Source organism: Galeopterus variegatus, unplaced genomic scaffold, assembly GCF_000696425.1.
Source record: "Galeopterus variegatus unplaced genomic scaffold, G_variegatus-3.0.2 Scaffold356, whole genome shotgun sequence".
Lineage (NCBI taxonomy): Eukaryota > Metazoa > Chordata > Mammalia > Dermoptera > Cynocephalidae > Galeopterus > Galeopterus variegatus.
In genome coordinates this window covers 623,596-649,793 of record NW_007726467.1, presented here as the reverse complement: position 1 = coordinate 649,793, position 26,198 = coordinate 623,596, and the positions used below count along the sequence as shown (strand labels likewise).

The 26,198-nt window shown below is 45.4% G+C and overlaps 1 protein-coding gene across 2 annotated transcripts in view; it reads left to right on the top strand.

The window, feature by feature from the left end:
- Nucleotides 1–26,198, top strand: part of FAM178B (family with sequence similarity 178, member B) — a 118,019-nt gene that overhangs the window by 52,277 nt on the left and 39,544 nt on the right. The window contains exons 9-12 of one of the 2 annotated variants that reach the window (XM_008567922.1): nucleotides 16,519–16,633; nucleotides 22,502–22,595; nucleotides 22,904–23,080; nucleotides 23,275–23,372. In XM_008567922.1, the coding sequence (XP_008566144.1) occupies nucleotides 16,519–16,633; nucleotides 22,502–22,595; nucleotides 22,904–23,080; nucleotides 23,275–23,372 (484 nt within the window). The remainder of the gene's footprint in view (nucleotides 1–16,518; nucleotides 16,634–22,501; nucleotides 22,596–22,903; nucleotides 23,081–23,274; nucleotides 23,373–26,198) is intronic. The other variant, XM_008567921.1, reaches the window with a different exon arrangement.

Sequence of the window (26,198 nt, the reverse complement as noted above, 5' to 3'; positions counted from 1 at the left end):
CTCACCCAGTGAGCTAACCGGCCATCCCTATATGGGATCCGAACCCGGGGCCTTGGTGTTATCAGCACCGCACTCTCCCGAGTGAGCCACGGGCCGGCCCCATTTTGCCCATTTTCTTATTGGGTTGTTTGTCATCTTATTAAATTGCAAGAATTCTTTATGTATTCTAGTTAACAGTCCTTTGTCAGGTACATGTTTTGTAAATATTCTCTCATAATCTGGCTTTCTTTTTCAGTTGTTTGCCAGTGTCTTTTGAAAAACAAAAGATTTTGTATATCAATAAAGTCCAATTCATTGATATTTTATAGTTCGTGATTTTTTGTGTCATATTTGAGAAATATTTGTGAAACCTGAGCCACTGAGATCCTTTTCTGTTTTCTTATAGAAGTTTTATAATTTTAGCTCTTAAATTTAAACCATTTCAAGTTAATTTTTGTTTATGATGCAAGTAAAGTTGATTTTTTTACATACAACTATCCAGTTGTCCCAACAGCATTTGTTGAAAAGATTATTCTTCTCCCATTGAATTACCTTGTCACCTTTATCAAAAATCAACTGATCATGTATGTGTGGGTCTCCTTTTGGACTCTTCTATTTCATTGATTTGTCTATCCAAGTTTACTGCACTGTCTTCAGTATAAATCTCTTCATTTGTAGGTGTTGAAATCAGGTAGTTTAAATCCTTCAACTTTGTTCTTATTCAAAGTTGTTTTGGCTCTTTTTGGTCCTTCACATTTATAAAAATGCAAATTTTATATTTTAATATAAATTTTAGAATGGGTTTGCATTTTCTACAAAAAACAAAAAATCCTGCTGGAGGTTTTTGGTTTTTTGGGTTTTTTAAAAAATTTATTTAATTTTGCTGAGGGAAATGTAGTCAATGTGAATATCTACATTAATAACAAAAAAGATATCAAATGAACAATCACTTTTGCACCTTAAGAAACTAGAAAATGAAGAGCAAACTAAGCCCAGACCTAGCCAAGGAAGTAAATAATAAAAATTAGAGCATAGATAAAAGAAACAGAAAATAGAAAAAAAAAAAATAGAGAAAATCAATGAAAGCAAAAGTTGATACTCTGATGAGATCCCCCAAATTGACAAACCTTTACCTAGATGGACTAAAAAAAAAGAAAGAAGACTCAAATAACTAAAATCAGAAATGAAAGAGGGATTATTACAACCAAACTCACAGAAATCAAAAGGGTTATAAGAGAATACTGTGAATAATTCTTAGTCAGCAGAATACTGTGAATAATTCTTAGTCAGCAAATTAGGTCATCTAGTTGAAATGAATAAATTTGTAGAAACATGCTTCCTACGAAGACTGAATTATGAAAAAACAGAGTTTGAACAGAACTACAGCTAGTAAGTTGTGATTATCATCTTGCAGATTCCTGATGCAGGACTCTCCTGAGGATTTCTTGCAGAGATGGTCATGTGATGGTGAACTCCAGCAGTTTTTGTTTGTTGGGAAAACACACTATTTTTCTCTCATTTCTGAAGGATAACCTTGCTGGGTATAATATTCTTGGCTGGAATTTTTTTTTCTTTTACTTTTTTGAATATATTATCCCTTTTTCCATTTGCATATAGAGTTTCTGTTGAGAAGTCTGCTGTTAGTCTGGTAAGTTCCCTTGTAGGTGACTTGATGCTTTTCTCTTGCTTCTTTTAAGATTCTCTCTTTGTCTTTGAGCTTTGCCAGTTTGACTATAACATATCTTGAAGAGGATCTTTTTGTGTTGAATCTATTTGGGGATCTTTGAACCTACTAGATCTGAATGTCTGTGTCTCTCCCTATACCTGGGAAGTTTTCCATTATTATTTCATTGAACAGGTTTTCCATGCCTTTTCCTTTCTCCTCCCCTTCTGGAATGCCTGTGATTCAAATGTTTGTGCAATTAAGGTTGTCTGCTAGCTCTCTTAGATTTTTTTCATTTTTAAAATTTTTTTTCCTTTTTTTTTTTTTTTTTTTGTTCCGCCTGGGTTATTTTGAAAGGATTATCTTCAAGATCAGAAATTCTTTCTTCTGCTTGTTCTAGCCTGCTGCTTAAGCTCTCAGTTGTTTTTTTATTTCGCTGACTGAATCTTTCAGTTCTATGAGTTCTGCTACATTCTTTTGTAACATATCAATCTCTTTGTAAATTTCCTCCTTCATATCCTGGATTTTTTTCTTTTTTTTTTTTTTTTTTTTAAAAGATGGCCGGCAAGGGGATCTTAACCCTTGACTTGGTGTTGTCAGCACCACGCTCAGCCAGTGAGCGAACTGGCCATCCCTATGTGGGATCCGAACCCGGGGCCTTGGTGTTATCAGCACCGCACTCTACCGAGTGAGCCACGGGCCGGCCCATCCTGGATTTTTTTCTAATTTCATTATGTTGTCTGAGTCTTCTCGTATCTCGGTGAGTTTCCTAATATTGTTGCTTAGAATTCCTTTTCAGTCATTTCAAGGTTTCCTGCTCTATAGGGTCTGGTATTTGAGAATTACTGTGTTCTTTTGGTGGTATCATATTTTCTTAGATTTTCATATTTCTACTATCTCTACATTGATGTCTCATCATCTGGTGAAGAAGTTGCTTCTTTTGTTACTCTAGCATGGGCTTTGAGGAGAGAGATGTCCTCTTCTTTTTCCAGTCTTCACTGATGACTCTCCTTGTGTCACTGCAGTCAAATGTCTGACAGGCCATCTGCACAGTGGCTGTGGCTGCTGTGGCATTGAGCTGCTTTTGCAGCAGCCGTGGATGTGGCAGTGTCTATGGTGCAGCTACTTGTATGGAAGTATGTTTTCAGCATGCTCCTTGCCTGCTTCCAGGTGGGGGATGCTGCCCTTGGCTCCTGCCTAGGACTCTGGGCATGTTCTGTTTCTTGCCTCCTTCTGGGCACAGGGGGCTCCCTGCTGGAGTTTTTATTTGAATAACACTGAATCTATTGACCAATTTGGGGCAGATTGACATCTTGAACAATATTAAGTCTTCCAGTTCATGAACATGGGATATCTTTCCATTTATTTAGATCTTCTTTAGTTTCATCATTTCAGTATGCAAGTCTTGCAGTTCTTCTGCTAGACTAAGTATTTTATTCTTTTTTGATGTTATTCTTTTTAATAATTTTTAGAATTGTTTTAAATTTCATTTTCATATTGTTCATTACTAGTGTACTAACCTTGTATCCTACAACACTGATAAATTCCTACTTTGCTGAGAATTTTTATCAGGAGTGGATGTTGGATTTTGAGATGATCACATGGTTTTTCTTCTTTAGTCTTAGACATTAACTTTTGAATGTCTATTCATTTATTCTTACATTATGGAATTAATTTTACTCGATCCTGGTATATTGATTTTTTATGTATTAATTTGCTAAATTTTTTTTAGGAACTTTTGCCCTTATTTTCATTAAGGATATTAATGTGTGATTTTCTCTTTTTGGTTTTGGTATCAGAGTAATGCTGGCTTCATAGACTGTATTGGAAAGTACTCCCTTCTTAATTTTCTGGCAGAGTTTGTGTAGAGCTAGTATTATTTCTTCCTTAAATGTTTGGTAAAATTAACCGTTGAAGCCATATGGGCTTTGAGTTTTCTTTGTGGGAAGGATTTTTAACTATAAATCCGATCTCTTCAATAGATATAAGGCTATTTATATTCTCTCTTTCTTCTTGGGTAAGCTTTGTTAGTAAGTTGACAAATTTATTCACTTAGATTTGCTCATAATGTTTCCTTATTATCCTTTTAACGTAAATTGGATCAGCGATGGTGACCCCTTTCTTGTCCTGATAATGGTAATTTGTGTTTCTTCTTTCTGATTAGTGAAGTTAGAAGTTTATCAACTTTATTCATTTTCTGAAAGAACCAGCTTTTGGTTTCATTGATTGTCCTTAATGTTTTTCTGTTTTCAATTTCATTGATTTTTGTTCTCACCTTTATTATTTCCTTTCATCTGCTTACTTTGGGTTTGATTTGCTCTTTTTTTCCAGCTTCTAAAAAATTTTTAATTAACCCAATAATTGTACATGTGAGTACTTCATCAAGTTCATAGGTACTTGTCTAGTTTCATTCTTCTATATATGGATGTCCAGTTTTCCCAGCACCTTTTATTGAAGAAGCAGTCTTTTCTCCAATGTATGTTCTTGTTGCCTTTGTCAAAGATCAGTTGGCTGTAAATATGTGGGTTGATTTCTGGGTTCTCTATCTGTTCCATTGGTCCAAGTATCCATTTTTATGTCAGTATGATGTTGTTTTGGTTACTATAGCCTTGTAGTATAATTTGAAGTCAGGTCGGGTTATGCCCCCAGCTTTATTTTTTTGCTCAGGATTTCTTTGGCTATTCAAGGTCTTTTTTTGTTCCATATGAATGTTAGGATTGTTTTTTCTATTTCTGTGAAGAATGTTATTGGTATTTTTGAATGTACTAATTATCCTGATTTGAGCATCACATATTGCACACAGCTATGGATATTCAATGCTGTACCCCACAGATATGTACAATCAATTATGTTTCAATTTTTTAAAAAAAGTTCATGGGAAAATGGAATTAAAAGATAATATTAATCTTTCCATGAACTTTTTAAAGACCCCTCATATTTATGGGGTACAGTATGATATTTTGGTAGTTGTATACAGTGTATAATGATCAAATCAGGGTAATTAGTATATCCATTACCTCAACAGTGATCATTTCCTTGTGTTGGGAACATTCACATTTCTTTCTTCTAGCTATTTGAAAATATGGAATAAATTATTGTGAACTGTGGTCACTCTGTAGTGCTATAGAGCACTAGAACTTGTTCCCTTGTTCCTCCTATGTAGCTGTAATTTTGTGTTCAGTAACCAACCCCTGTCTTTCCTAGCCTCTAGTAACTACTATTCTACTCTCAACCTTTATGAGATCAACTTATTTAGCTTCCACATATGAGTAAGAACATGTGGTATTTGTCTTTCTGTGCCTGGCTTATTTCACTTAACATAATGTCCTCCAGATCCATCTTGTTGCTGTGAATGCAGGATTTCATTCTTTTTTTGTGGCTGGAAAGTATCCCATTGTGTATATGCACCACATTTTTTTTATTCATTCATTCATTGATAGACAGATTGATTTCACATCTTGGCTATTGTGAATATTGCTGCAATAAACATGGGGTGTAGCCAAGTAGTGGGACTGCTACATTATATGATAGTTCTATTTTTAGTTTTTTGAGGAACTTCCATACTGTTTTCTATAGTGGCTATAATAATTTACATTCCCACCGGCAGTATAAGAGTTCCCCTTTCTCCATATCCTCACCAAATTTTGTTATTTTTTTCTTTTTGCTAATAGCCATTCTAACTGGGGTGAGAAGATAGCTCATTGTGGTTTTGATTTGCATTTCCCTGATGATTAGTGATATTGAGCATGTTTTCATATACCTGTTGATGGAAACTTAGATCATAGCAGCTCTCTTTTTTTTTTAATATAAGTTATATAATGTACATATAGCATGTTAGTATCATAGCACATTTATATCATTTATAAATGTATATTTGTTGGAGGTAAAAATTAAACACTTTTTAATCATAGGTATGCACTATCAAAAACATTTAGAGACCGGCCAAAGTATTCTTTGATTGGAACTCTAGGCCAACTCTTTATTGTAAATTTTGAGCAGAGACGTGCCATGGGAACATGAGGATGCATGACTGGTGACAGTGTAGGATGGGGTAAATGGAATGGAGATAGGATGTCCAACAGTCATACACTCAAGTGCCATGGAGCAGTATGGGTTAGAAGTAATAACACATGTGAAGCCCCAGTGCATAGTGGACTCTTGAAAAATGATAGCTATGATCAAAACAATGATCTGTTTCTTTATGAGTCAGAGATCATCAGATAAACCAAAGGGACTAAGTAGCACATATGTTCTAAGTATGATCTATACCTCTTAATTTCTTTTTTTTTTTTTTTTTTTTTTTTAAGATGACCGGTAAGGGGATCTCAACCCTTGGCTTGGTGTTGTCAGCACCACGCTCAGCCAGTGAGCAAACCGGCCATCCCTATATAGGATCCGAACCCGTGGCCTTGGTGTTATCAGCACTGCACTCTACCGAGTGAGCCACGGGCCGGCCCATATACCTCTTAATTTCTATAGTTCGATTTTTGCTATGTCTATCTCAGCCTAGTCTCAGATGGTTGGCTTTTGTTTTTCTTTTTGTTTTCTCAGATGTTTTTATTTTTTATTTAAACATTAATTGTACATATTTATGAGGTACAGAGTTATATTTCAATATATGTATACAATGTGTACTGATCTATTTAGGATAATTAGCATATTCATCATTGCAAAACTTGATCATTTCTTTGTGATGTGCACATTTGATCTATCCTCTTCTGGTTGTTTGGTAACATGTGTTAAAACATAAATAAATAAATAAATAAATAAATAAATAAATAAATAAATAAATAAATAAATAAATAAATAAATAAATAAATAAATAAATAAATAAATAAATAAATAAATAAATAAATAAATAAATAAATAAATAAATAAATAAATAAATAAATAAATAAATAAATAAATAAATAAATAAATAAATAAATAAATAAATAAATAAATAAATAAATAAATAAATAAATAAATAAATAAATAAATAAATAAATAAAACATTGTTAATTATAGATTCCCAGGTCGACTGTACATCAATGGAACTTATTTTTCCAGGGCTGGCCCGTGGCTCACTTGGGAGAGTGTGGTGCTAATAACACCAGGGCCACAGGTTCAGATCCCTATGTAGGGATGGCCGGTTAGCTCACTTGGGAGAGCGTGGTGCTGACAACACCAAGTCAAGGGTTAAGATCCCCTTACCGGTCATCCCTATAAAAAAAAAAAAAAAAACTTATTTTTCGTATCTAGCTGTAATTTCGTGTCCATTAACCAGACTCTCACTATCTCCCCTCCCTTAGATGGTTTTTAAGCAGTCAAAAGTCTTTTAGTTTGTATACTTGGTTGACACTTTCTGCCCTTCACTATCTCTTATAAGGAGGTGTCCTCACCTCACCTGATCTGCCTCTCTTGGTGGCCAGAACAGACAGCCACCTGCTAAGGTGGCAGGAAGCGAATCATTCAGAGCCTCCTGGTGTCCCCAGGAGTGGAACTCCACAATGCTGGTCAGCAGATGGCATCTCCCATGGTGGCAGGAGAGGCCCACACTCGTGGAGCACTTATGTGAACACTGTTCACGTGCAGGGCACCCCTCACTCCTTAATTTCACAGGGCTGGTCCCATTGTCCCCAGCCCAGAGAGATGGGTTGAGATCCAGGTCTGCTGACCCGTTATACTATTAATCCCTGCACTGGTACTGTGAGAATGTTGTGTAGACCCAAATGGGCAGGAAAATACTTGGAGGACCACCCAGGAGACCCAATGGCCCAGCTCCCTCAGAGCTGTCATTTGCTTGACATGGCCCGTTCAAAGTCTCCATTTAGAAATAGATGATAACAGTAATTCAACTTCATAATTGATCCTTGTTTTTAAAACATGTGTTGTTGGATATGATAATAAAAGTAATTTAGTTGAAAATAATAGCTAACATTTTTAGATAACTAAAGTTGTGCCAGGCCTATATCATTTAATCGCTACAACAACCCAACTAGCAGATGCTATTCTTTTCCCATTTTACAGATAATCAGGGGGCCAGAAAGCATAAGGAATGCTCCCCAGAGCTTCCCACTGTTTGCGTGATGCACACTGTCTCCTGCATGGTCGGCCCCACCCTCACCCCCCCATTCAGCTCATTTGATCTCATTCTCTGTGCTTGTACCTCACTGCTCTTCTTTTCTTCCATCTCTCCACCTGCCACAGGGCCTTTTCATGTGCCATTCTCTCCTCCTTGGATGCTCTCGTCCTTCCTCCAGAAGTCCCCTGGCTTTGCCTTCTTAACTCCATCTCCTCCTCTAGATTATTCAGCTTTTCTGGCCTTACCTCCTTAGGGAGGCCTGCCCTGACTCCCCAGGTCCAGTACTCCTTCCTTCTACTCTAGGCTCCATCTTCCACGCTTTGTGGATCTCGTCACAGGTGATGTGTGGATTCTTTGATTGATAATTGTCTCTCCCAATGCACTATGAGCTATGGAGTACGGGGACCATGTCTTTGTTTTGTTTTTAGTTTTAGCCTTCTGTTGGGTTCCTGGCAGCTATGTGAGCCAGGTATACAGTAGGATTCATATAGTTATTTGTTGAATGAATGGATGAGTCTCAAGGTATGTGTGCATTGCCTGCAGCAGACATCAGCATATTTTCTGATAGCTGCTCTGATCCTGTGTGGTCAGTTGGCGGTGGAGCTGTGTGTGTTGGCCAAGCTCTGCATGTGCTGTCTGGTCTCCAAGGTCAAGACGTAGGGTAGGGGTCTAATGGACCTGTGGGGACAGGCACGCATGCTTTACCCCAGCTCAGCCAGCATCTCCCTTGACTCCCTGCCTTGTGGTGCATTTGACACCTGTCTCACCACTACATCCCACCACATGTGCAATGGGGAGTCTATTGTGTTGCTCTATCAGGTGAGACACCATAGTGAGTTAGTTCCCATAAGGCACTTAGGACAGTCCCTGGCACCAGGGTTTTTTTAAAAGCTCCCAGGTGATTCTAATATGCAGCCAGGCCAAGAAGCCCCAGATTATAGGGACTTTGGCCAAGTGCACGAACCTCTTAGAGGAGCAAAGAGTGGTTAGGCAATGAGGTGGTACGTATCCTACCTCTTTAGCTCAAGATTCTCAACCCGTCTTTTAAAATGAGGGGGAAGTAAATGTAAGTGACTTGGACTTGGAGAGCACTTCTTAATGTTTGACTTTTGGACCCTGCTCAGACAGTGTCAGTGGCTCCCCCAGGACTCAGCCTCCAGCCAATTTTCAGCTGTGGCTGAGCTTTAAAAAGCACCGATGTCTGGGTCCTGCCCTCAGAGATCGGTCTGAGGTGCAGCCTGGGTGTGGACGTTTTAAAACTTCCCCAGGTGATTTTGGCAAGCAGCTGGGGCTGAGAACCCCTGGGCGACTGGGCTATGGCCTCAGGTGCAAGGCCAAAAGCTTCGGGTGTGAGAGGGGAGTGAAACTGACATCCATTGATTCCTGCCCACCCCCACCACCCTTGTCATCTGCCAGAACACATGAGGGTTGACTGGGCTATGGCCTCAGGTGCAAGGCCAAAAGCTTCGGGTGTGAGAGGGGAGTGAAACTGGCATCCATTGATTCCTGCCCACCCCCACCACCCTTGTCATCTGCCAGAACACATGAGGGTTGCCCCAAGTGCTGTTCTGGAGCAATGGCCACAGTGTTCATTAACTCAGTGATGCCCAAACTTGGCTGCATACAAGAATCACTTGGGAATTTTTAAGAATTCCAAAGCCTGGGCCACACCCCATACTAACTGAACCACAGTTGCTGGGAGTAGGACCCAGGTGGCAGTAATTTTTGAAGCTCCCCAAGTGGTTCCAAAATGTGCCGACAAGTCTGAGAACCACTGCATTAGGTTCTCAGCTGGGTCCTTGATCCAGAGGAGAGAAAACACCACCATCCCTTACATTGCCGGGTTCGTGCTGCTGCCCAAGGTACTGTGTGGAGACCTCCTCTTCTATTTCCTTTTTTTTTTTTTTTTTTAGTGCTTTGGGTATTTTTTAACAGTCTTTATTTTTACAGCAGTTTTAGGCTTATAGAAAAATTGATCTGAAAGTAAAGAGAGTTCCCATATACCCCCCTCTCTGCTCCCACCCGCCAATTTCCCCTATTACAAACAGCTTGCATTAGTGTATACATTTGTTATAATTGATGAGCCAATATTGATATGTTATTATTAACTGAAGTCCATAGTTTACATTAGGATTATGTTGTACAGTTCTGTGGGTTTTAGCAAATGTATAGACATCTCTGAGAATGAGCTAAAAGTATAATGCCCACCAAACTGAGAAGGTATCATGAGACCCAAGAACAAATGTGGAATTCCATTCAGTAACGCAAAGAATTTTACTAAAGGGTCACTTACATACAGGATGATCGATTGGGTGGGCAATGACCCATAGTCGTACACAAGGTTTCTCTGTTCTGCCTCTTGGTTGAGCCCAAGTTTATATAGGCAGTTCACACAGAGCAGTGGAAAAAGCCAAGAGGCAGTTTCTAACTAAAAATAAGCTAATGTCACTAACTCCAAATGTCTTATGACAATAATTACTGTCTTTGGTGGTCCTGTGATGCAGGTAGCCAGACCAGCTGTTGCCATACTGGTACTTAATCATTAAGTTCCGTCTTTGCAGACAGCAGGCTGTTCCTACCTTTTGTTCTCACTACCTTCCCCTAGTTACTGTATAACTTTTGTGGGCAGGTTCACACAAAGGACACAGCAAGTAGTAAGGGCTCAAGATGGAGTCAGTTATGCTCGCAGCCTCACAAGACACGTGTCCATCAGTACTGTGTCATGCAGAAAAGTTTCATTGCCCTAAAAATGCCTTGTGTTCCACCTGTTCATCCCACCCTTCCTCTCCCACAAGTCCCTGGCAACCACTGGTGTTTGTCCTGTCTCCTTAGTTTTGCCTTTTCCAGAACATCACTTAGTTGAAATCATATGGTATGTAGTCTTTCCAGATTGGCCTTTTTTTCACTCAGCAATAAGCATTGAAGGGTTTTCCGTGCCTTTTCATGGCTTGGTAGCACATTTCTTCTTAATTGCTGAACAATATTTCGTTATATGGATGTACCACAGTTTATCTGCTTACCTATTAAAGGCCATCTTGGCTGCTTCCAAATCTTAGCAATTATGAATAAAGCTGCTATAAGCGTTCATGGGAAGCTTTTTGTGTGGGCATAAGTTTTCAATTCATTGAAATACCTAGGAGCACAGCTGCTAGGTCATATGGTATGAGTATGTTTAGCTTTGTAAGAAACTGCCAGACTGTCTTCCAAAGTGGCTGTTCCATTCAAGCTTAAAATTTAAACTTATTTAAGCCTAGGGTTTTATTTATTTGTTTGGTTTTGCTTTTATTTTTGTTCCTTGTTTTTTATTCTGGTCTCTTTGTTATTTGCACCCTAATTCTAGCAGATATGAGTTGTTCTCTACCAGCAGTGAATGAAATTTCCCATTGTTCCACATCTTTGCTGGCATTGGGTGTCTTCTGTTTAATTTTATTTCAGAGACCGGGCATATTCCAAAAATTTCAGGTTCAGAAATCTAAAATAAGAGAGAACCTGGTAGACCCTGCATTCAGGGACATTACTGGGAAGATCTTTGGTTGAGTCTAAATCAGTCTCAACTTCTTGATTTTTAAGCTTGAGAGGGTGGTTTTCTGCTACCTTCCTGAATCAAACTGAGGGGCTGTGCATCCTTAAAAACAACCCAAGAATGCATACTTAGTAAGCAAAGTAAGAAAGCGATTGCCTGGAGTCGAGACATAATAAATAGCTGGGCTTCTAGCAGCCATCCTGGACCGTGAGGTGACCTTGAGAATGAGAGGCACATGCTGAGAATGGCGGAGCAGAAAGATAGGTGCCCGAGATCCTACAGGTGCAGTCAGGTCTCTGCACCAGCTGTGGTCTGCCCACCTCTGGACTTCTTTTTCATAAGAGAGAAATAAAATTGAAGCTTATTTAAGCCCAGGGTTTTGTTTGCTTTGTTTTGGTTTTGTTTTTATTTCTTGTTTTTTTAGTTTGGTCTTTTTGTTATTTGCAACTGAACTTAATTCTAGCAGATATGAGTGGTTCTGTGGTTTGGCACAATGCAACTCTGTCCTGCACACCAGGAGCCCCAAATGCTCCATGGTGTTAGGTGACACTAAGCAATGGTGTGAGTTACAGAGGGCAGGAGGGAGGAGAGGTGGCCTGGGGATGGCATCACCTACCCTGTACACACACTTCCATGAATAAACAGGTCAGGGGCCTATAGAGATGGTGTGTGTGTTGGGGGACTGGGGAGCCATGCATGGTGGGTTACAGCAAGGCAGGGAGGTTGTTGGCACCAAAGAGTGGGCCTCAGGCTCAGGGTGAGTGGGAAGAACAGTGAAAATTAAGGCACCCACAGAGCTGGTTGCAGGACAAAGAAGAAACAAAAAGAAGGTTCCAAAAGAATGTGGGTGCAGGTCTGGAAAAGAGCCAGTGGGAGAAAGAGGCCAAGAACAGCAAGTGAGTTGGAAGTTATCAAGGTCCCCCTGGGCATGCAGTTCTCTGCGGGAAGAGGTGGTGTCAGTATCAGGCAGAATGTCTGGCTGTATCCTCTGCTTACACTATAATTGGGTGACAAAATGTGCATGTTTTTAAAATACTGACTTGATGTAAGATTTTGTTTTTCCACTGAGTGCATGGATCCCATTGGTTATGATACTCCCTCTTCACAAGACCTTTACTTCCCCTGCCCTTCATCCTTGCCCCAGATCTGCTCTTCCCTCGCCCCCACTCCAGGGCCTTGCACCCACTCCAGCACCCTGGGCTCCTTGTTCATCCTAAAACAAGGAAATGCACCCAGCCTCAGGTCTCTGTGAGGCTCTTCCTCTGTCTGCGGCATCGCCCCTCTGTCACTTGAGGGTCTGCTGCAATGTCACCTGCGGTTCATGCCACCAGCCATCGTTTCATATTCATTTTTTGTATGCTCGTGTGTGTTTCCCCCACCAAACCGTCAGCTCCATGAAAGCAGGACTCTGGTCTGTTTTGCTCACTGTTGGGTCCCCAGCATTTAGAACAGCGCCTGGTGTTCGAGTCACATTTCCTGAACGAATACACATTTTAAATGGCTAAAGCTAATTGACCAAAGCTAGCGATATTAAAACAAGTTTAAATTTAAGTACAAAGTGCTGAAATAATTGGAGTAGGGAGGAAAGGAAGTGATAAGACTTTATGCTTCCCATAAATGTCATAAGCCCCACACTCCAGTCTGATGGGTAGCTGGCTTTCCTTTAGGAACCAGCACCACCCCTCCCCCCATTAAGGCTGATGGGGACCTCCCCTCCTCCCCTGGCACTGTGGGATCTCAGAGACAAGTGTCAGAGAATCAAGACCCAGGCAGATGATGCTGCTCAGCACTCCCAGAATGCCCATTCTGCAGCCCTTGCACCCTGCACTCACACCCCTATGGCTCCTGCTGAGAACAAGGGGAGTGGTGCAGGCCTTGGAAGGGGAGCAGGAGCCAAGCCTTGGAGCTGCTGGGGCTGGCACATCGAGCTGCCAAGGAGGTTCTTGGGATGGTGTGGTTTTCCCATTCCGTGCAAACGGTGCTGGAAGAACCACGGTGAAGTAACAGCTTCCTCCACAGCACAGATGGAAAAGTCACTTTTATTTTAGGCCTGACGCTTTTTTTCCCCTGCCTCCCTCCCCCCACCCCCACCCCCACATATCGGTTCGATCCCAGGAGAGCTACCTAAAGGGATGCAGCCTCTAGACAGAGCCCAGATGCTCGGGACTGATAGCACTGGCATTTTCAAAGGCACAGTGCCCTGATGCTCCGCTGGGAATCACCCAAAATAATTGTGCTTTGTGCGTGGAGGCAATGAGTTAGGGCAATGGAGACTGGCCGCCTCACGTCTGAGTTTTCTCCTGTGTCAGCTCTCCAGAAATCCCTCACTCTGGACAAACAGCACTCGGGAAAGCTGAGCACGTGGCCTGCTTATAGGCAGCGTTAATTATGGGCTCTGGGGTGATATTTTCCTGTCATCACGTGACCAACTTCCAGGGCTGTTAATGGTGACTGACTGATCCCGAGGCCCCCAGACCCACCTCCTCTGAAGCTGCTCTCAACACCTAAGTTTTGGTCAAGCTGGGGCAGGATAAGGGAGAAAGAGGCAACTCCAGGCCCCAGGCTGGCAGGGTCAGTGCTGCTGCCCACCAAAGGGTTTTACAGTAGAAGATGCACCTGTGTGGGCAAGGTGGAGGGTGAGAAGCGTGGCCAGATACAGACCTCTTTGGGGTCTGAGACTGCTGATTCTCTTCTCCTCGCTGGAAAGTTCATTCTCCTGCCCACACGTGCATGCACATATGTGCACAGTCCCCCAAAAGGCCCTGGGAAACAGCTCTCCCATGCAAGTGGAATCTCATTGTATTTGGCAGACTTCATTCTTCCCAGCTCATTTGTGAAGCGGGCCTGGGGTATTATTACCACTCTCTTACTTGTTAGGTTGCCTGAGAGGAAAAAAAACAAACAAGAAAGTTTTTCCTCCTCCAAGAGTCTAATTACTTGTTTGGTCAGTCCCAACCCATATACATTTCCAGAGAAAGACACTTGATGCCTGCCAAAGAAATGTCCTTGGACAGGTTGCAGAGACCCTCTGCCCGCTCTTTCACACCTACCAGCACTGCAGCTGTGCAAGACTATTGCCCAGACTTCTCCTCAGTGAGTTTAGGAGACTGTTTCTTGTGGTGGTCCTTGTAGTCCTCACCCCACTCCAGCCTTCCCTTCTTTGTGCCTCTTTTTGCCTCTGGTCTCTGGACATGCCATGCTATTTCATGCCTCCCTGCCCTTGTCATTTATGTCCCTCTGCTGGGGCTGCACTTCCCCTCATGTCACCTGTGATGTGTTCCTTGCCTTGCCCCACTTACCTACCCCAATTAATTCCCCTTCCTCTGAGCAGCAGTCTCTGTACCTTTCATCTGCTTTGGTTTTTGCAAACACACTCACTTGTATTTATTTTTCTGCCTGGTTCTTCTCCCTCCTAGACTGTGAACCTTTCTGAGGCCAAGGTCACCACTAGGTCACCTTTTTATCTTTCACGCCTGGCTAGTTCCCGCACAAGGTGGGGTGCACTGAAGCAGGCCCTTAGTCTGGAGCACTCACCTCAGAATGATGAAGGTTCCAGCACGCGCTACTAACACGTCCCCAGTGCAGCTTCCAGCTTCTTGACTCTGATGCCCTCCTTGCCTGTTGTCAAATTCAACATTTGCATTCCTGACACTGCCAGCTCATCTTATCACGTGTTTCCAATTTCCCTCTGTCTTAGTCTGTTTGAGCTGCTGTTACGAAGTACTTTAGACTAGATAATTCACAAATGATAGAAATTTATTGCTCACAGTTCTAGTGGCTGGGAAGTCTCAGGTCAGGTCTCCAGCAGATTCAGTGTCTGGTGAGGGCTTACTCCCTGCTTCAAAGATGGTACCTTTTTTGTGTCCTCACATGGAGGAAGGTCAAAAGGGGCCAACAAGCTCCCTCAGGCCTCTTTTATCAGGGTGCTAATCCCATTCAAAAGGGCTCCACCCTAATCACCTCCCAAAGACCCCACCTCTTGATACTATCACATTGGGGATTAAGTTTCAGCATATGAATTTGGGTGGAATACAGACATTCAGACTATAGCACCCTCTTAGCTGTGTACTACTCAATCAGGTTTGTTTCGAATTCTCTCCATTCATTCATTCACTCATCTGTTCGGCTTCCTCCATGTGCCTGCCACTGCTCTGGGCACTGGCATTGCGGAGATGAGCAACACAGAGGTGGCCTCTGCCCTGCTAGAATTTACATTCTGAGGGGGAGGGACAGACAAGAAGCAAGTAAGTCAATAGATAAGATACTGTGGAGGAATGATAACAGGGTGGAGACACAGACTCCACCTCTTGATGAGGGTGTGTGGAGGTCACAGCACAGAAGAACAGGTGGGATGGGAGAGCTTGGTGCAGTCACCATTGGAAAATACTCTTGGCCACATTGTTTTCTATTTTTCTACTCTTCTGGTTGTGAAAATGTCCTTAAATAGTGTGACAGAAGAAAAGGCCCTGAGCACATACTGTTTTTCCTCTTTGTTGATGTGGTCAGATTATCACTCATGGTTTTGTTAAATTGGTCAAGAGAGACTGGTACCCATAGCTCCCACTTACTGAGAAGACATGTCCCAGGCTACAAAAGGGAGCAAGGCGTGCTCCCGGCAGGGACAATGGGTGAGGAGCACCCAGACGTTGCAGCAGGGGTGAGGGAGAGTAAGCAGTGGGCACAGAACTGGCCTCAGCCCTTCGTAGCAGAAAGCCTGCGGGGGCTGAGATGGATAGCTTCTTTTTTTTTTTTTTTAAAGGTGACTGGTAAGGGGATCTCAACCCTTGACTTGGTGCCATCAGCACCACGCTCAGCCAGTGAGCAAACCGGCCATCCCTATATAGGATCCAAACCCGTGGCCTTGGTGTTATCAGCACTGTACTCTCCCGAGTGAGCAACAGGCCGGCCCTAGATGGGTATCTTCTGAGTCTTGCAATTTGGGGGCCTTTGGTTCAGGATCTTCATGTTGCTTAGCTATGGGCAGCTGAGCACCCATAGTGCTTGCTGCTGATGTAGACCATTGGGTGCAGTCATCCTTGGGCCCATGCATGTCAATTCAGCCATACCACGAAGACCAAATAAGAGACCATCCCCAGGTTCCCAGAGCTCCAGCAGGTATCTGAAAGCCACTGGTTGCTTCGTATCTCCATATAACACCTGTGGTGCCGGATAGTGCAGAGTCCTGTTGCGTCGGGCTGGAGGTTATAACGGTCAGCCCCTGTCGTGGGAGTAGCACATCCAGTCCTCCTCTCCTCCCTCTTAACTCTCTGCCCTCCTTTGGCCTGACAGATGAAGACATGCGCTTGTGGTGCCCCTCACTGCAAGAGGTCATGAAGGTGTTCCACAGCCTGGGAGCCCACAGCCCTGCCCTGTACCCCCTAGGGCCCTTCCAGCACGGTGGCAGGTAAGTACTTTCCCTTCCTTGCTGCCTTTTCTCATTTGTTCCACAGTTACTGGACTCGGGCGCTAGCAAACATGGTGGGAAGTTACAGAACAACCATGCACACCTACCTGTGAATATAAGGACCCTGCTATGAATGGCATGTGAATTTCCATGTTTCCGACCCTGGGGACAGGAAGAAGCAGGGATGGATGAGCTTTGCCGCTTGGTCCATGTATTAGTCCACTTCAGTTGCTTATAAGAAAATACGTGGAACTGGGTCTTGTATAAAGAAAACAAAATTTATTGCTTACAGTTCCTGAGGCTGGGAAGTCCGAAGTCCAGGGAACACAGCTGCTGAGGCCTTGGTGGTGGCTTCAGTGGCAACAGGGTATCACATTGCAAAGTGGTGGAGCAGAGAGAGGAGAGAGAGACTAATCTCCTCATTCACTCTCCTTTTAAAGCCCTCCAAACCACAGCCATGACCGCCATTATTAATCCATTCACTAAGGTATGGTCCTACAATCTAATCACCTACTTAAGGTCCCACCTTTCAATTACCATAATAGGATTTCCCACCCTCAACAGTTATAATGGGGATTGAGCTTCTAATATATGAAATTTGAGGGACACAATCAATCAATCCATAACAGTCCACCATCTGTTTCTGCCACTTACTGATTCGAGCCTTTGCTGCCCCCTCGTTCCTGGTGAAAACCAGACTTTTCAGCCTAATTAGTCTTTCCAGATGTGCTCCAGTCTCCCCAGTCTGTCTTCAAGCCTCTTGTTTGGCTCCTTACCTAATATCAGCTCACGAGCACCAAGCACAGTGTCACATGTAATTTCCACAGTACTCAGTTTTGTTTTGTGAGTGCCCCCTTTGTGCCCTGGGCTGGGATTGCTGGTGGTGGTGATGGACAGTGATGCTAATTTGCATATGCACTGTCCCTTCCCTCTAGGGACAGAGCCATACAATACATATGTAACTATTGTCAGGTAGATGGTGACTAGATCTAGGTTGTGAAAGTATTAAATATCATAGTCTTGCTTTACAAAGTATACGAAGTATAGCACATCTAAACTCTTGAGAATTCTTTGAGAAATTGGTTTGAGATATAACAGATTGTTGAGAAACCTGGATGGGCTGTTACACAGGATCACCACCACTCATCTCCCCACCTCCCAACAACCCACCAACAATCCCTCCGCCCTAGGAGGTGCTGGGACCCTTTCCTTTGCTGTGACAGTGGGTGTTCCTTGGCAGGGAAAGCCAGAGCTTTCTTAAGAACCTGTTCCACGACTACGTTTAGTAATTGTTTGCCAAACCAAACCATACTTGGCTCTGCTATAAATACCCCATGCATGTGCCAGCGTGCCGTGCTCCTGCCCCTTTCCCTCTTCGGGCTCAGAGCTCCGTATCTGGTGTAATAAGCCACTTGCCTCTTCCTAACACGGAGCTTCAATCACACCACCATCTCGGATGAATAGGAGAAAGAATTACACTTAGAAAAACAACTACATGTTGGAGGGAGGGCCTGGGGGGCCCACGGGGTTCAGAAGAGCTGCTTCTTACCATTCTGATGAGCACCCAATGTCTAGCCAGGAAGTGGGGGGTGGCCAGAGACTTATAACTACACCAGGTTACGCTCCACTCTGCAAAGAGCCACTTTCCACCTCTCCTTCCAGAATTTGACTTCTTCCTGCCCTTCATGCTGCAGGACAAATCTACGGTTTACAGAGGCAGCAGGGGGCAGGTGGGCATGAGAACTGTGGCACATTAAATGTGTCAGCTCAAGTCCTTCAAAATACAAACCCATTGGGCCGGCCCGGTGGCGCACTGCTTAAGTGCGCTGCTTGGGAAGCGCAGCGGTGCTCCCGCCGAGGGTTCGGATCCCACATACAGACCGGTTCCCACTCACTGGCTGAGCGAGGTGCGGGAGAAACACCGAGGGCTGCGATCCCGTTGCCGGTCCCGGTCCGATACGGGGGCGACACTGAGGGTTGCGATCCGTTGCCGGACACGGAAAAAGACAAAAAAAACAAAAAAACAAAATACAAACCCAGCATGCAAACTGCCAGCCTTACTAGGCCTAATTAAGCCTGTGTGGGAGGAAGGCAGAGCCCTGTTGTCCTAGGGCTAGGCCCCAGAGTTGCCCAAGCCACATGGCACATACCCAGACATGCTGATCTGCCACCCTGCCTCCTTCCCTTGACCCCAGATCTCAGCCTGGCTGTTGACACTATTTCTCAAAGGAAGATACAGAACTGTCCCAGAGGACCCAGCTGATGGCCACGGGTAGTTTCTCTGCTTGCAGCTCTGTAAAAGCAGCTGGTGACCACCTGCCAGGCCACTTGTGGCCAGGCAGGTTTTCCTGGCTAGAGATCCCTCCCAGGTCTTCCCTGGGGTAGGTGGTGCATGGCAAAGATGCTCTGATAGGTTTCCTAGGTTGCTGGCTGGCTGCTGCTGCACTTGGGAAAACTCTGGACATGATGGGGTTGGAGGATGACTCCTCCAGAGTATTCAGGAGACACCATGAAGATTCCAACATTTCCTCCACCAAGGGCATGACATCCTTTATGAACATGTAAGCCATGAGAGAAACTTCAGGGCAGGCCACCTTCTCCCCTTGGTCCTCCTGGTTCTTGTTTCTGACCAAACTCAGGCTTGTCTTGTGCCAGGTGGTTCCACGCTGGGCATTTCTCTTCTCTGTTGACTTCCAGGGATGTCCCCATCTAGGGCCCTCCTGGCAGAAGAGATGCCTCTTGGGTTTCTGCAGGAGCACCCACAAAGCCTCATAATGGCCCAGGCTAGAAAAGAGGAGCTGAGAGGTTTCTGCACACAGCCCTACTACTTTCTCATAGCAACTAGAGAAAGTCACATCTTTTACCATTTGTTCCTTGTGCCCACACCACTGCACAGAGTGGGCTTTAGCAGGTGCCCCCAGTCTCACTTAGGAACATGGGGAAGGTCCTTAGGTAGCTGTGGCTGATTCTCCAAGGCTGCTTTCTGATTACAGAGCCCCATTGAAGAGCCTGCTCAGATATGCAGGCCTGGCCATTAAAGACCATGCTATCACCTGGTTCTCAGAAAGGGCAGCCTCGTGCAGAGGCCAAATGGGTAAATACATGACGATTAATACATTGAAAGGGCATCTCCCCACCCCGTCAAACAGGAGGACAGCTACCTGGCCATCTTGGGACAGTGTAATTCGATCCAGGTACGATTTGCTTCTCCCTCTCACGTCCATTAGCTCAGCAGCTTCATTGCATTGACCTGGGCCGCTGTATGGAGCCGAGGGGACAGGGTGGGTTTAGTGTAGCAGTACAGGTCTACAGGAGAGGCACCTGGCTGAGGGGTGCCTTCCCACAGCTCTTGGTTGTGGTGGCTGCAGTGCTCAGACACTCTTACCTCTGAGAGTGTCAGAGTGCTGCACAGATAGACACTTTCTGAATCTTTCAGCCCTTGGGGAGAACAACTACAGAAACCTAGATACACGTCAGTGACTTGCCCTGTCAGATTGCTTCGTGAGTGTAGAACAGCGTCTCTGGGACCCAAACTGCAACTCCTGTATGCTGGCCACAAATCGAGCGCCCTAACCCATGCAGCTGCTTTGCTCAGGGAGTCCAGCAAGGGGACCCGCTGCCTGCCTTTAACCTGCTGAGTCCAGGATGGGAGCGGGGGCAGGGAGGTTGACAGGCCTGCATTCCCTGTGCTCTGTGGCCTCTTGCTGGGGGCCGTGGTGGAGTTCCAGAGATCAGCTGATGCTGTGTCTCAGAATAGTGGTCACAGACAACAGTTCAGTCAGGTGATTCTCAGAAAGGCAAGGAATACGGGACCCCCAATACATTGGCTGTTAGCCTGCTGTTCCCAAGGAAAAGCAGCCAAGGAGACTCCGGAGCTCACACCGGGAGGACATCACCCTCTCCACTTGGAAAGGAGAAGAGGGCTCTCATCACAGCCACCTGTCCCCTCCCCAGCTTGGACAAGACATGTCACCAGTTCACATTTTCTCCACCCCTCCTTCCTTTGGCAGCACCAAACTGTCTGGAAGCCCATTTCTCTTTGGCAGACTTGCAAAGTTGACTCTGTGGCTGTCCCATCCTTTGGGAACTCTGAAAGCATGCCCACCCATGCTTGTGTCCCCATGCACGCTCACAGGCAGGCACAACCAGAACTCCCCTTCACGTACTGGCGCAGCCCCAGCATGTGCCCAGATGTGCAAATGCCTGCCTCACGCATTCTTTTTTTTTTTTTTTTAAAGATGACCAGTAAGGGGATCTTAACCCCTGACTTGGTGTTGTCAGCACCACGCTCCCCCAAGTGAGCTAACTGTCCATCCCTACATAGGGATCCGAACCTGTGGCTTGGTGTTATCAGCACCTCACTCTCCCAAGTGAGCCACGGGCCGGCCCTCAGCCTCACCCATTCTGTGACCCTAATAAATGCTAAAATCTGGAAGAAGGGCTGAGCCCAGACCCAGCCTCCCCACCACCACCACCACCTTTGGATTGTTGGTGCCAACTTCCTGGCTGCCTAGGAGACAGATCAACCCTTCTTTCCCTCTGAGAAGCAACACCAGGGGCAGGAAGTAAGGAAGAGCAGAGGCTTTTCAATGGCACAGCAGGAGCGGTGCTCTTCCCGCGCCCATGGCCAGGGCGCTGCACCGAGCCACTGTCAGCAGAGTTGTTGTCATTGGTGTCTTCATGTAGGGGGAGCCTACTGCTCTCAGGAACTCCAGGTTGGTTCCTAAGAGTGGAGAGGGGGATGAGACAGTAAAGGGAGCCTTGTCATAAACTCATGTAACTTATTTGAAATCCACAGTGCACATTTGGCGAGAGAATAATTCAAGAGGGCGATCCTGCTCAGTCTCTTGTCCAGAGAGCCGGGTGCCTGGGAAGCTTGTTGGAGGGGTGTCCACCAAGGCCTCCCTCATTGTGAGCATCTCGCCACCCAGCATGTGGCTCTGGCCTTTAAAGAGGGGGCTTTTTTACAGAGCCCTGGCCTGACCTCATCTGGCATTCAGCCAAGTCCGTTTCATCATTAGCAGGGAGCTGGCTGTGCTGGGCTTGTCCCTAGATGGCACATTAGCTCCAGCATGATGCTGTTGGAGGGATTTTCAAGGACTGCTCTTATTCTGGTGTTTAGCTTACTTGCTGACTTTAGAAACTAACCCCCATGTAAGCCACCACATGGCGTACTCTTTAGTTCATACGAAGAGACAGTGTCGTCAAATGGACAGAGAGAGAGCTCTCTTGAGAAAGACCCTCTGTGTCCCAGAAAACTGAAGCTGGAGGCCTTACTGAGTGGCCGTGCGTGGGAGACCCAGCCCCCAAGCAGCTCCCACTGGTCTTCACCTCCTGGTGCCCACACCCCTATGCAGCACCCTCCAACACCAAGCCAGGCTGGCCAGGGTGCTGGTAGAAATCAGAAGACGTGATGGGATGTCACTTCTGAGATTAGGTTATGAGAGGCTGTGGCTCTTTCTCAGGTGTTCTCTCTCTCTGGGCTTGCTGTCTTTGGGGAAGCCAGCTGCCATGTCGAGGAACCCTACAGAGAGGCTCACATAGCAAGGCCTGGGACCTAAGGTGACGGCAGCCCTGCCCAACCTCCCAAGAGGTCCTGAGCCAGAACCTCCCAGCTAAGCCACCCTTGGATTAATGGCCCTCAGAAACTGTGTGGAATAAGTGTTATTTTTAAGACACGGTGATTTGTCATCCTCCAGTAGACGACTAGCATGCAGGGCAGCAGTGTCCTTCCTCAGTGGGTCACCCACGAATTCTCTGTTCCTGAGAATGTGCAGGCCTCCCTCTCTACCTCAGTTCTCCCCTTGTGCCCACCTCCTCTTATTTCCTTGCATTCTGTATTGTTCTGTTGTTATTGTCTTACTTTAGAGTGCCTACATGTGAGGCTGACCTGAGCTGGGATAAGCAGCAGGACACTCCCCAGGAGGTTGCCCTAGACATTAGCCTGAACTACATCTATAAGGTGAGTCAAGCACCCACCTCACCCCTGGGCTCGATCCAACCTATTCAGCACATAATGCAGTGAGCTCAGCACTGTTACAGCTGCTAGGATGGATGCTGCAGAAATTGCACACTTCGATGCCTGTGCTACCACCCGAGGACCCTATAGGGACCTCAAATCCAGGCCTTAACTGCTTGTTTTCTCAGCCCTGCCCAGCACGGCTAAAGCGGCCCCCAGTGCCACCCTTGCTGCCTGACCATCTCCTAGGGAGCCTGTCCTCCAGTCCTCTCTCCCCACTGCCCTGCCCCAGCGCTCTCTTTTCTCTCCAGTTCCTGATGCTGTGCACCCTGGCCCAGCCATGGGCCTACACTGACAGGGACCTCTTGGGCCTGATCGAGCTGCTGTGCCACACAGGCCTGGACGTGGGGCTCCGCCTGCTGCCCAAGACTGATCTCCAGCAGCTCCTGCTCCTGCTCCTCGAGAACATCCAGGAGTGGCCGGGAAAGGTACCCTTCCCCTGAGCCTGATCCCCACACACCTTTGTCACTACAGCACCCTGGGTGGGGTGGCACTGCTTGGAGGTCATCGGGATGTCCTTGCCTCAGTGACCTTCTCCTAACTACCCTGAGCAGCTGGGGTCAAGGTCAGAGTGAAGGCAGCTTCCTCCAGCAGCCCATCTGGATGCCCCCTCTCCCCACAGCTCCAGCAGCTGTGCTGTGGCCTGAGCTGGGTGTCCAACCACCACCACAACCTGCTGGCCCTCGTGCAGTTCTTCCTGGACGTGACCTCCCGGAGCAGGTGGGTGCTTCTCCCATTCTGCCTCCTCCCTCTAACAGTCATCTGCACTGGGTCCTGTAGGGATCCTGGATCCTCCCCATCAGCCCCAATAAACCTCCTACCCAATTTCTAAACCCTGGGAAGAACTAAAAATACAACTCACTAATGAGTTTTTTACAAATGAGGAAAAAGAAAACACCCTAATTTTCTTAAGATGGTTTTATTAGCAAAACAATTGCCTTGTGCAATTAGCTTTTATCTCTGCCAGAAATTATCTTACTCTTTCTTGTTTTCTTGTTTTTTTTTTTTTTTTTTTAAAAGATGACCGGTAAGGGGATCTTAACCCTCGACTTGGTGTTGTCAGCACCATGCTCACCCAGTGAGCGAACCGGCCATCCCTATATGGGATCCGAACCCGTGGCCTTGGTGTTATCAGCACCACACTCTACCGAGTGAGCCACAGGCCGGCCCTCTTGTTTTCTTGTTTATGGCCATCTCTCTCCTCAGTCACCTCCACCAGAGCAGGTACTTTTTCGGGGTCATGCAATATTGCCCCACATCTACTATGGTACCTGGCACGCTGTTGGCACTTTGTAAATTCTTTTTGAATGAATGAACGAGTAAGGTGAACAAACAATCAAAGTCAGCCCAGGAGAAGATAAGACCTTCAGCTGGCCCTGGCCATGTCTCTCCTCATCTTTCCACCTTCCTTCTCCCACCATGGGCCACAGCCTGGGCATTTCCCTGCCCTTCCCTGAGCAGGCCACTCCCCAGCTACTCTCCTCCTTGGGCCTGTCCACTCACAGCTCCCACCACCTAGAGTGATACCCCTTCCCACCCCAGCCTTCAGCAGGCACCTCCACAGTTATCCTCCACTGGGGCCTGCTCCCCTGCAACTCCTTCCCAACATTGGCTACTGGGAGCAGGCTTTGGGTTTAATTCCGCCTCACACCCCCAGGGCCCAGCCAGGCAAATGTTCTGCTCATTGACTGAATGCGTAAGTCAGACACAGTCATCCTAGGCTCAACTTCAGTCTCAAGGTGGGGAGCTCAGACTCTTTCCTGTGAATCTGGTTGAAGAGAGGCAGTCTCTTCACAGTCCTGAAATGGAAGGTTTTGCTCTATATTTGAAAGAATTGGGCTCTGGAAGCTCTGCTGGAAGCCTGTAGGTTCCTCAGTAGGTGCCGTCTCCATTCAGCCCAGACACCTGGGACTTCTTTCCCTTCCATCTGGAGAGACTGACCGCTGCTTCCCAGTTCCTTGCTATCCCCAAACAGCTCATACACTCTGTTGCCCAAGCTGGAAGTTGCAGTCCTATAGATTCTCTCCTTCCCACTTCATTATCCCTTTCATCCCTAGATCCTGTCTATTCTGCCTTCTGCATCCTAAATTCTTATTTATGGTTGCCTCTCCATGTCAACTGCATGATAAATGGTAAAACTGACCTCGTCTGGGCCACTTTAAGTCAGTCACCTAAATCAGTCACCTCCTTCCCACTCCCTCCTGTTTGCATTTTGCATCTCACCTGGAGAGTACCAGAGCCATCCCATCTCTTTCTCCTCCCCTGAGATCTGTCCTCTGTGGATACCTGGGATACCTGTGACTATCATGTCTCTGCTTTGCCTTGCTCCCCACTGCCTGCATGGCCAAGTCCCAACACCTCAGACTGGTGTCCCAGGTCCCATTTCATCTAGCCCAATTTCCCATTTGCTGCAACTCAGCCATGTTAGTTGTGGGGGTTTTTTTTGGGGGGGGGGTTGTGTGTGTGAGTGCATGTTTGAGATAAACTTCATTCTTTTTCTTAGCTGCATTGTATTCCCTGGTATATGCAACCAGTCCCCTAATACTGGACATTCATCCAGTGAAATTCCTTAAAGTGAAATTGCAACCCTAAAGTAAGTACATTTAAAATTTGGCCTCCAAAAAAAAGCTGGCTCAATTAATGATACCACCAAATGGGTATGAAAATGCCTGTTTCTCCACATTTTTTTCTTTTTTTTGTCTTTTTCCGTGTCCGGCAACGGATCACAACCCTCAGTGTCGCCCCCGTACCGGACCGGGACCGGCAACGGGATCGCAGCCCTCGGTGTTGCTCCCGCGCCTCGCTCAGCCAGTGAGCAGGAACCGGTCCGTATGTGGGATCCGAACCCTCGGCGGGAGCGCTGCCACACTTCCCAAACGGCGCACTATAGCAGTGCGCCACCGGGCCGGCCCTCCACATTTTCATTAATGCTGTGTATTCTCAGTTTTGTTTTTTAGTTTTAGTCAGTCTAGTGAGAGGAAAATGTCATCCTGTGGTTCTAATTTTCATTTCGCTGATTGCCAGTGAAATTCAGCATCTTTTCCTATGTTTATTGGCCTTTTTTGTTTCTCTTACTGTAAATTACCTGTTGGTATTTATCCATTTTTCAATCAAGTATTTATTTTATCTTCTTATTAACTATATTTATTTACATGTTGCTTATTATGTACGTTGCAAACACTGTATTTTCTCCTAAGGTTGTAAATTCTCTTTTTAAAATCTTTATGTGTAGTATCTTTCAGGGAACTGGAATTTTTTGTTTTGTTTTGTTTTTACTTTTCCAAGTTTTTTTATTTTAGAATAGATTTAGATTTACAGGAAAGTTGCATAGATAGTACAGAGAGTTGACTGAGACTTTCGTTCAGTTGAATCCTTCTATCTTAAGTAGGAAGGTCTTCCAAATAGCCAAAGCAATCCTGAACAAAAAAAATAAAGCTTGGGGCCGGCCCGTGGCTCACTCGGGAGAGTGCGGTGCTCATAACACCAAGGCCACGGGTTCGGATCCCACATAGGGATGGCCGGTTCGCTCACTGGCTGAGCGTGGTG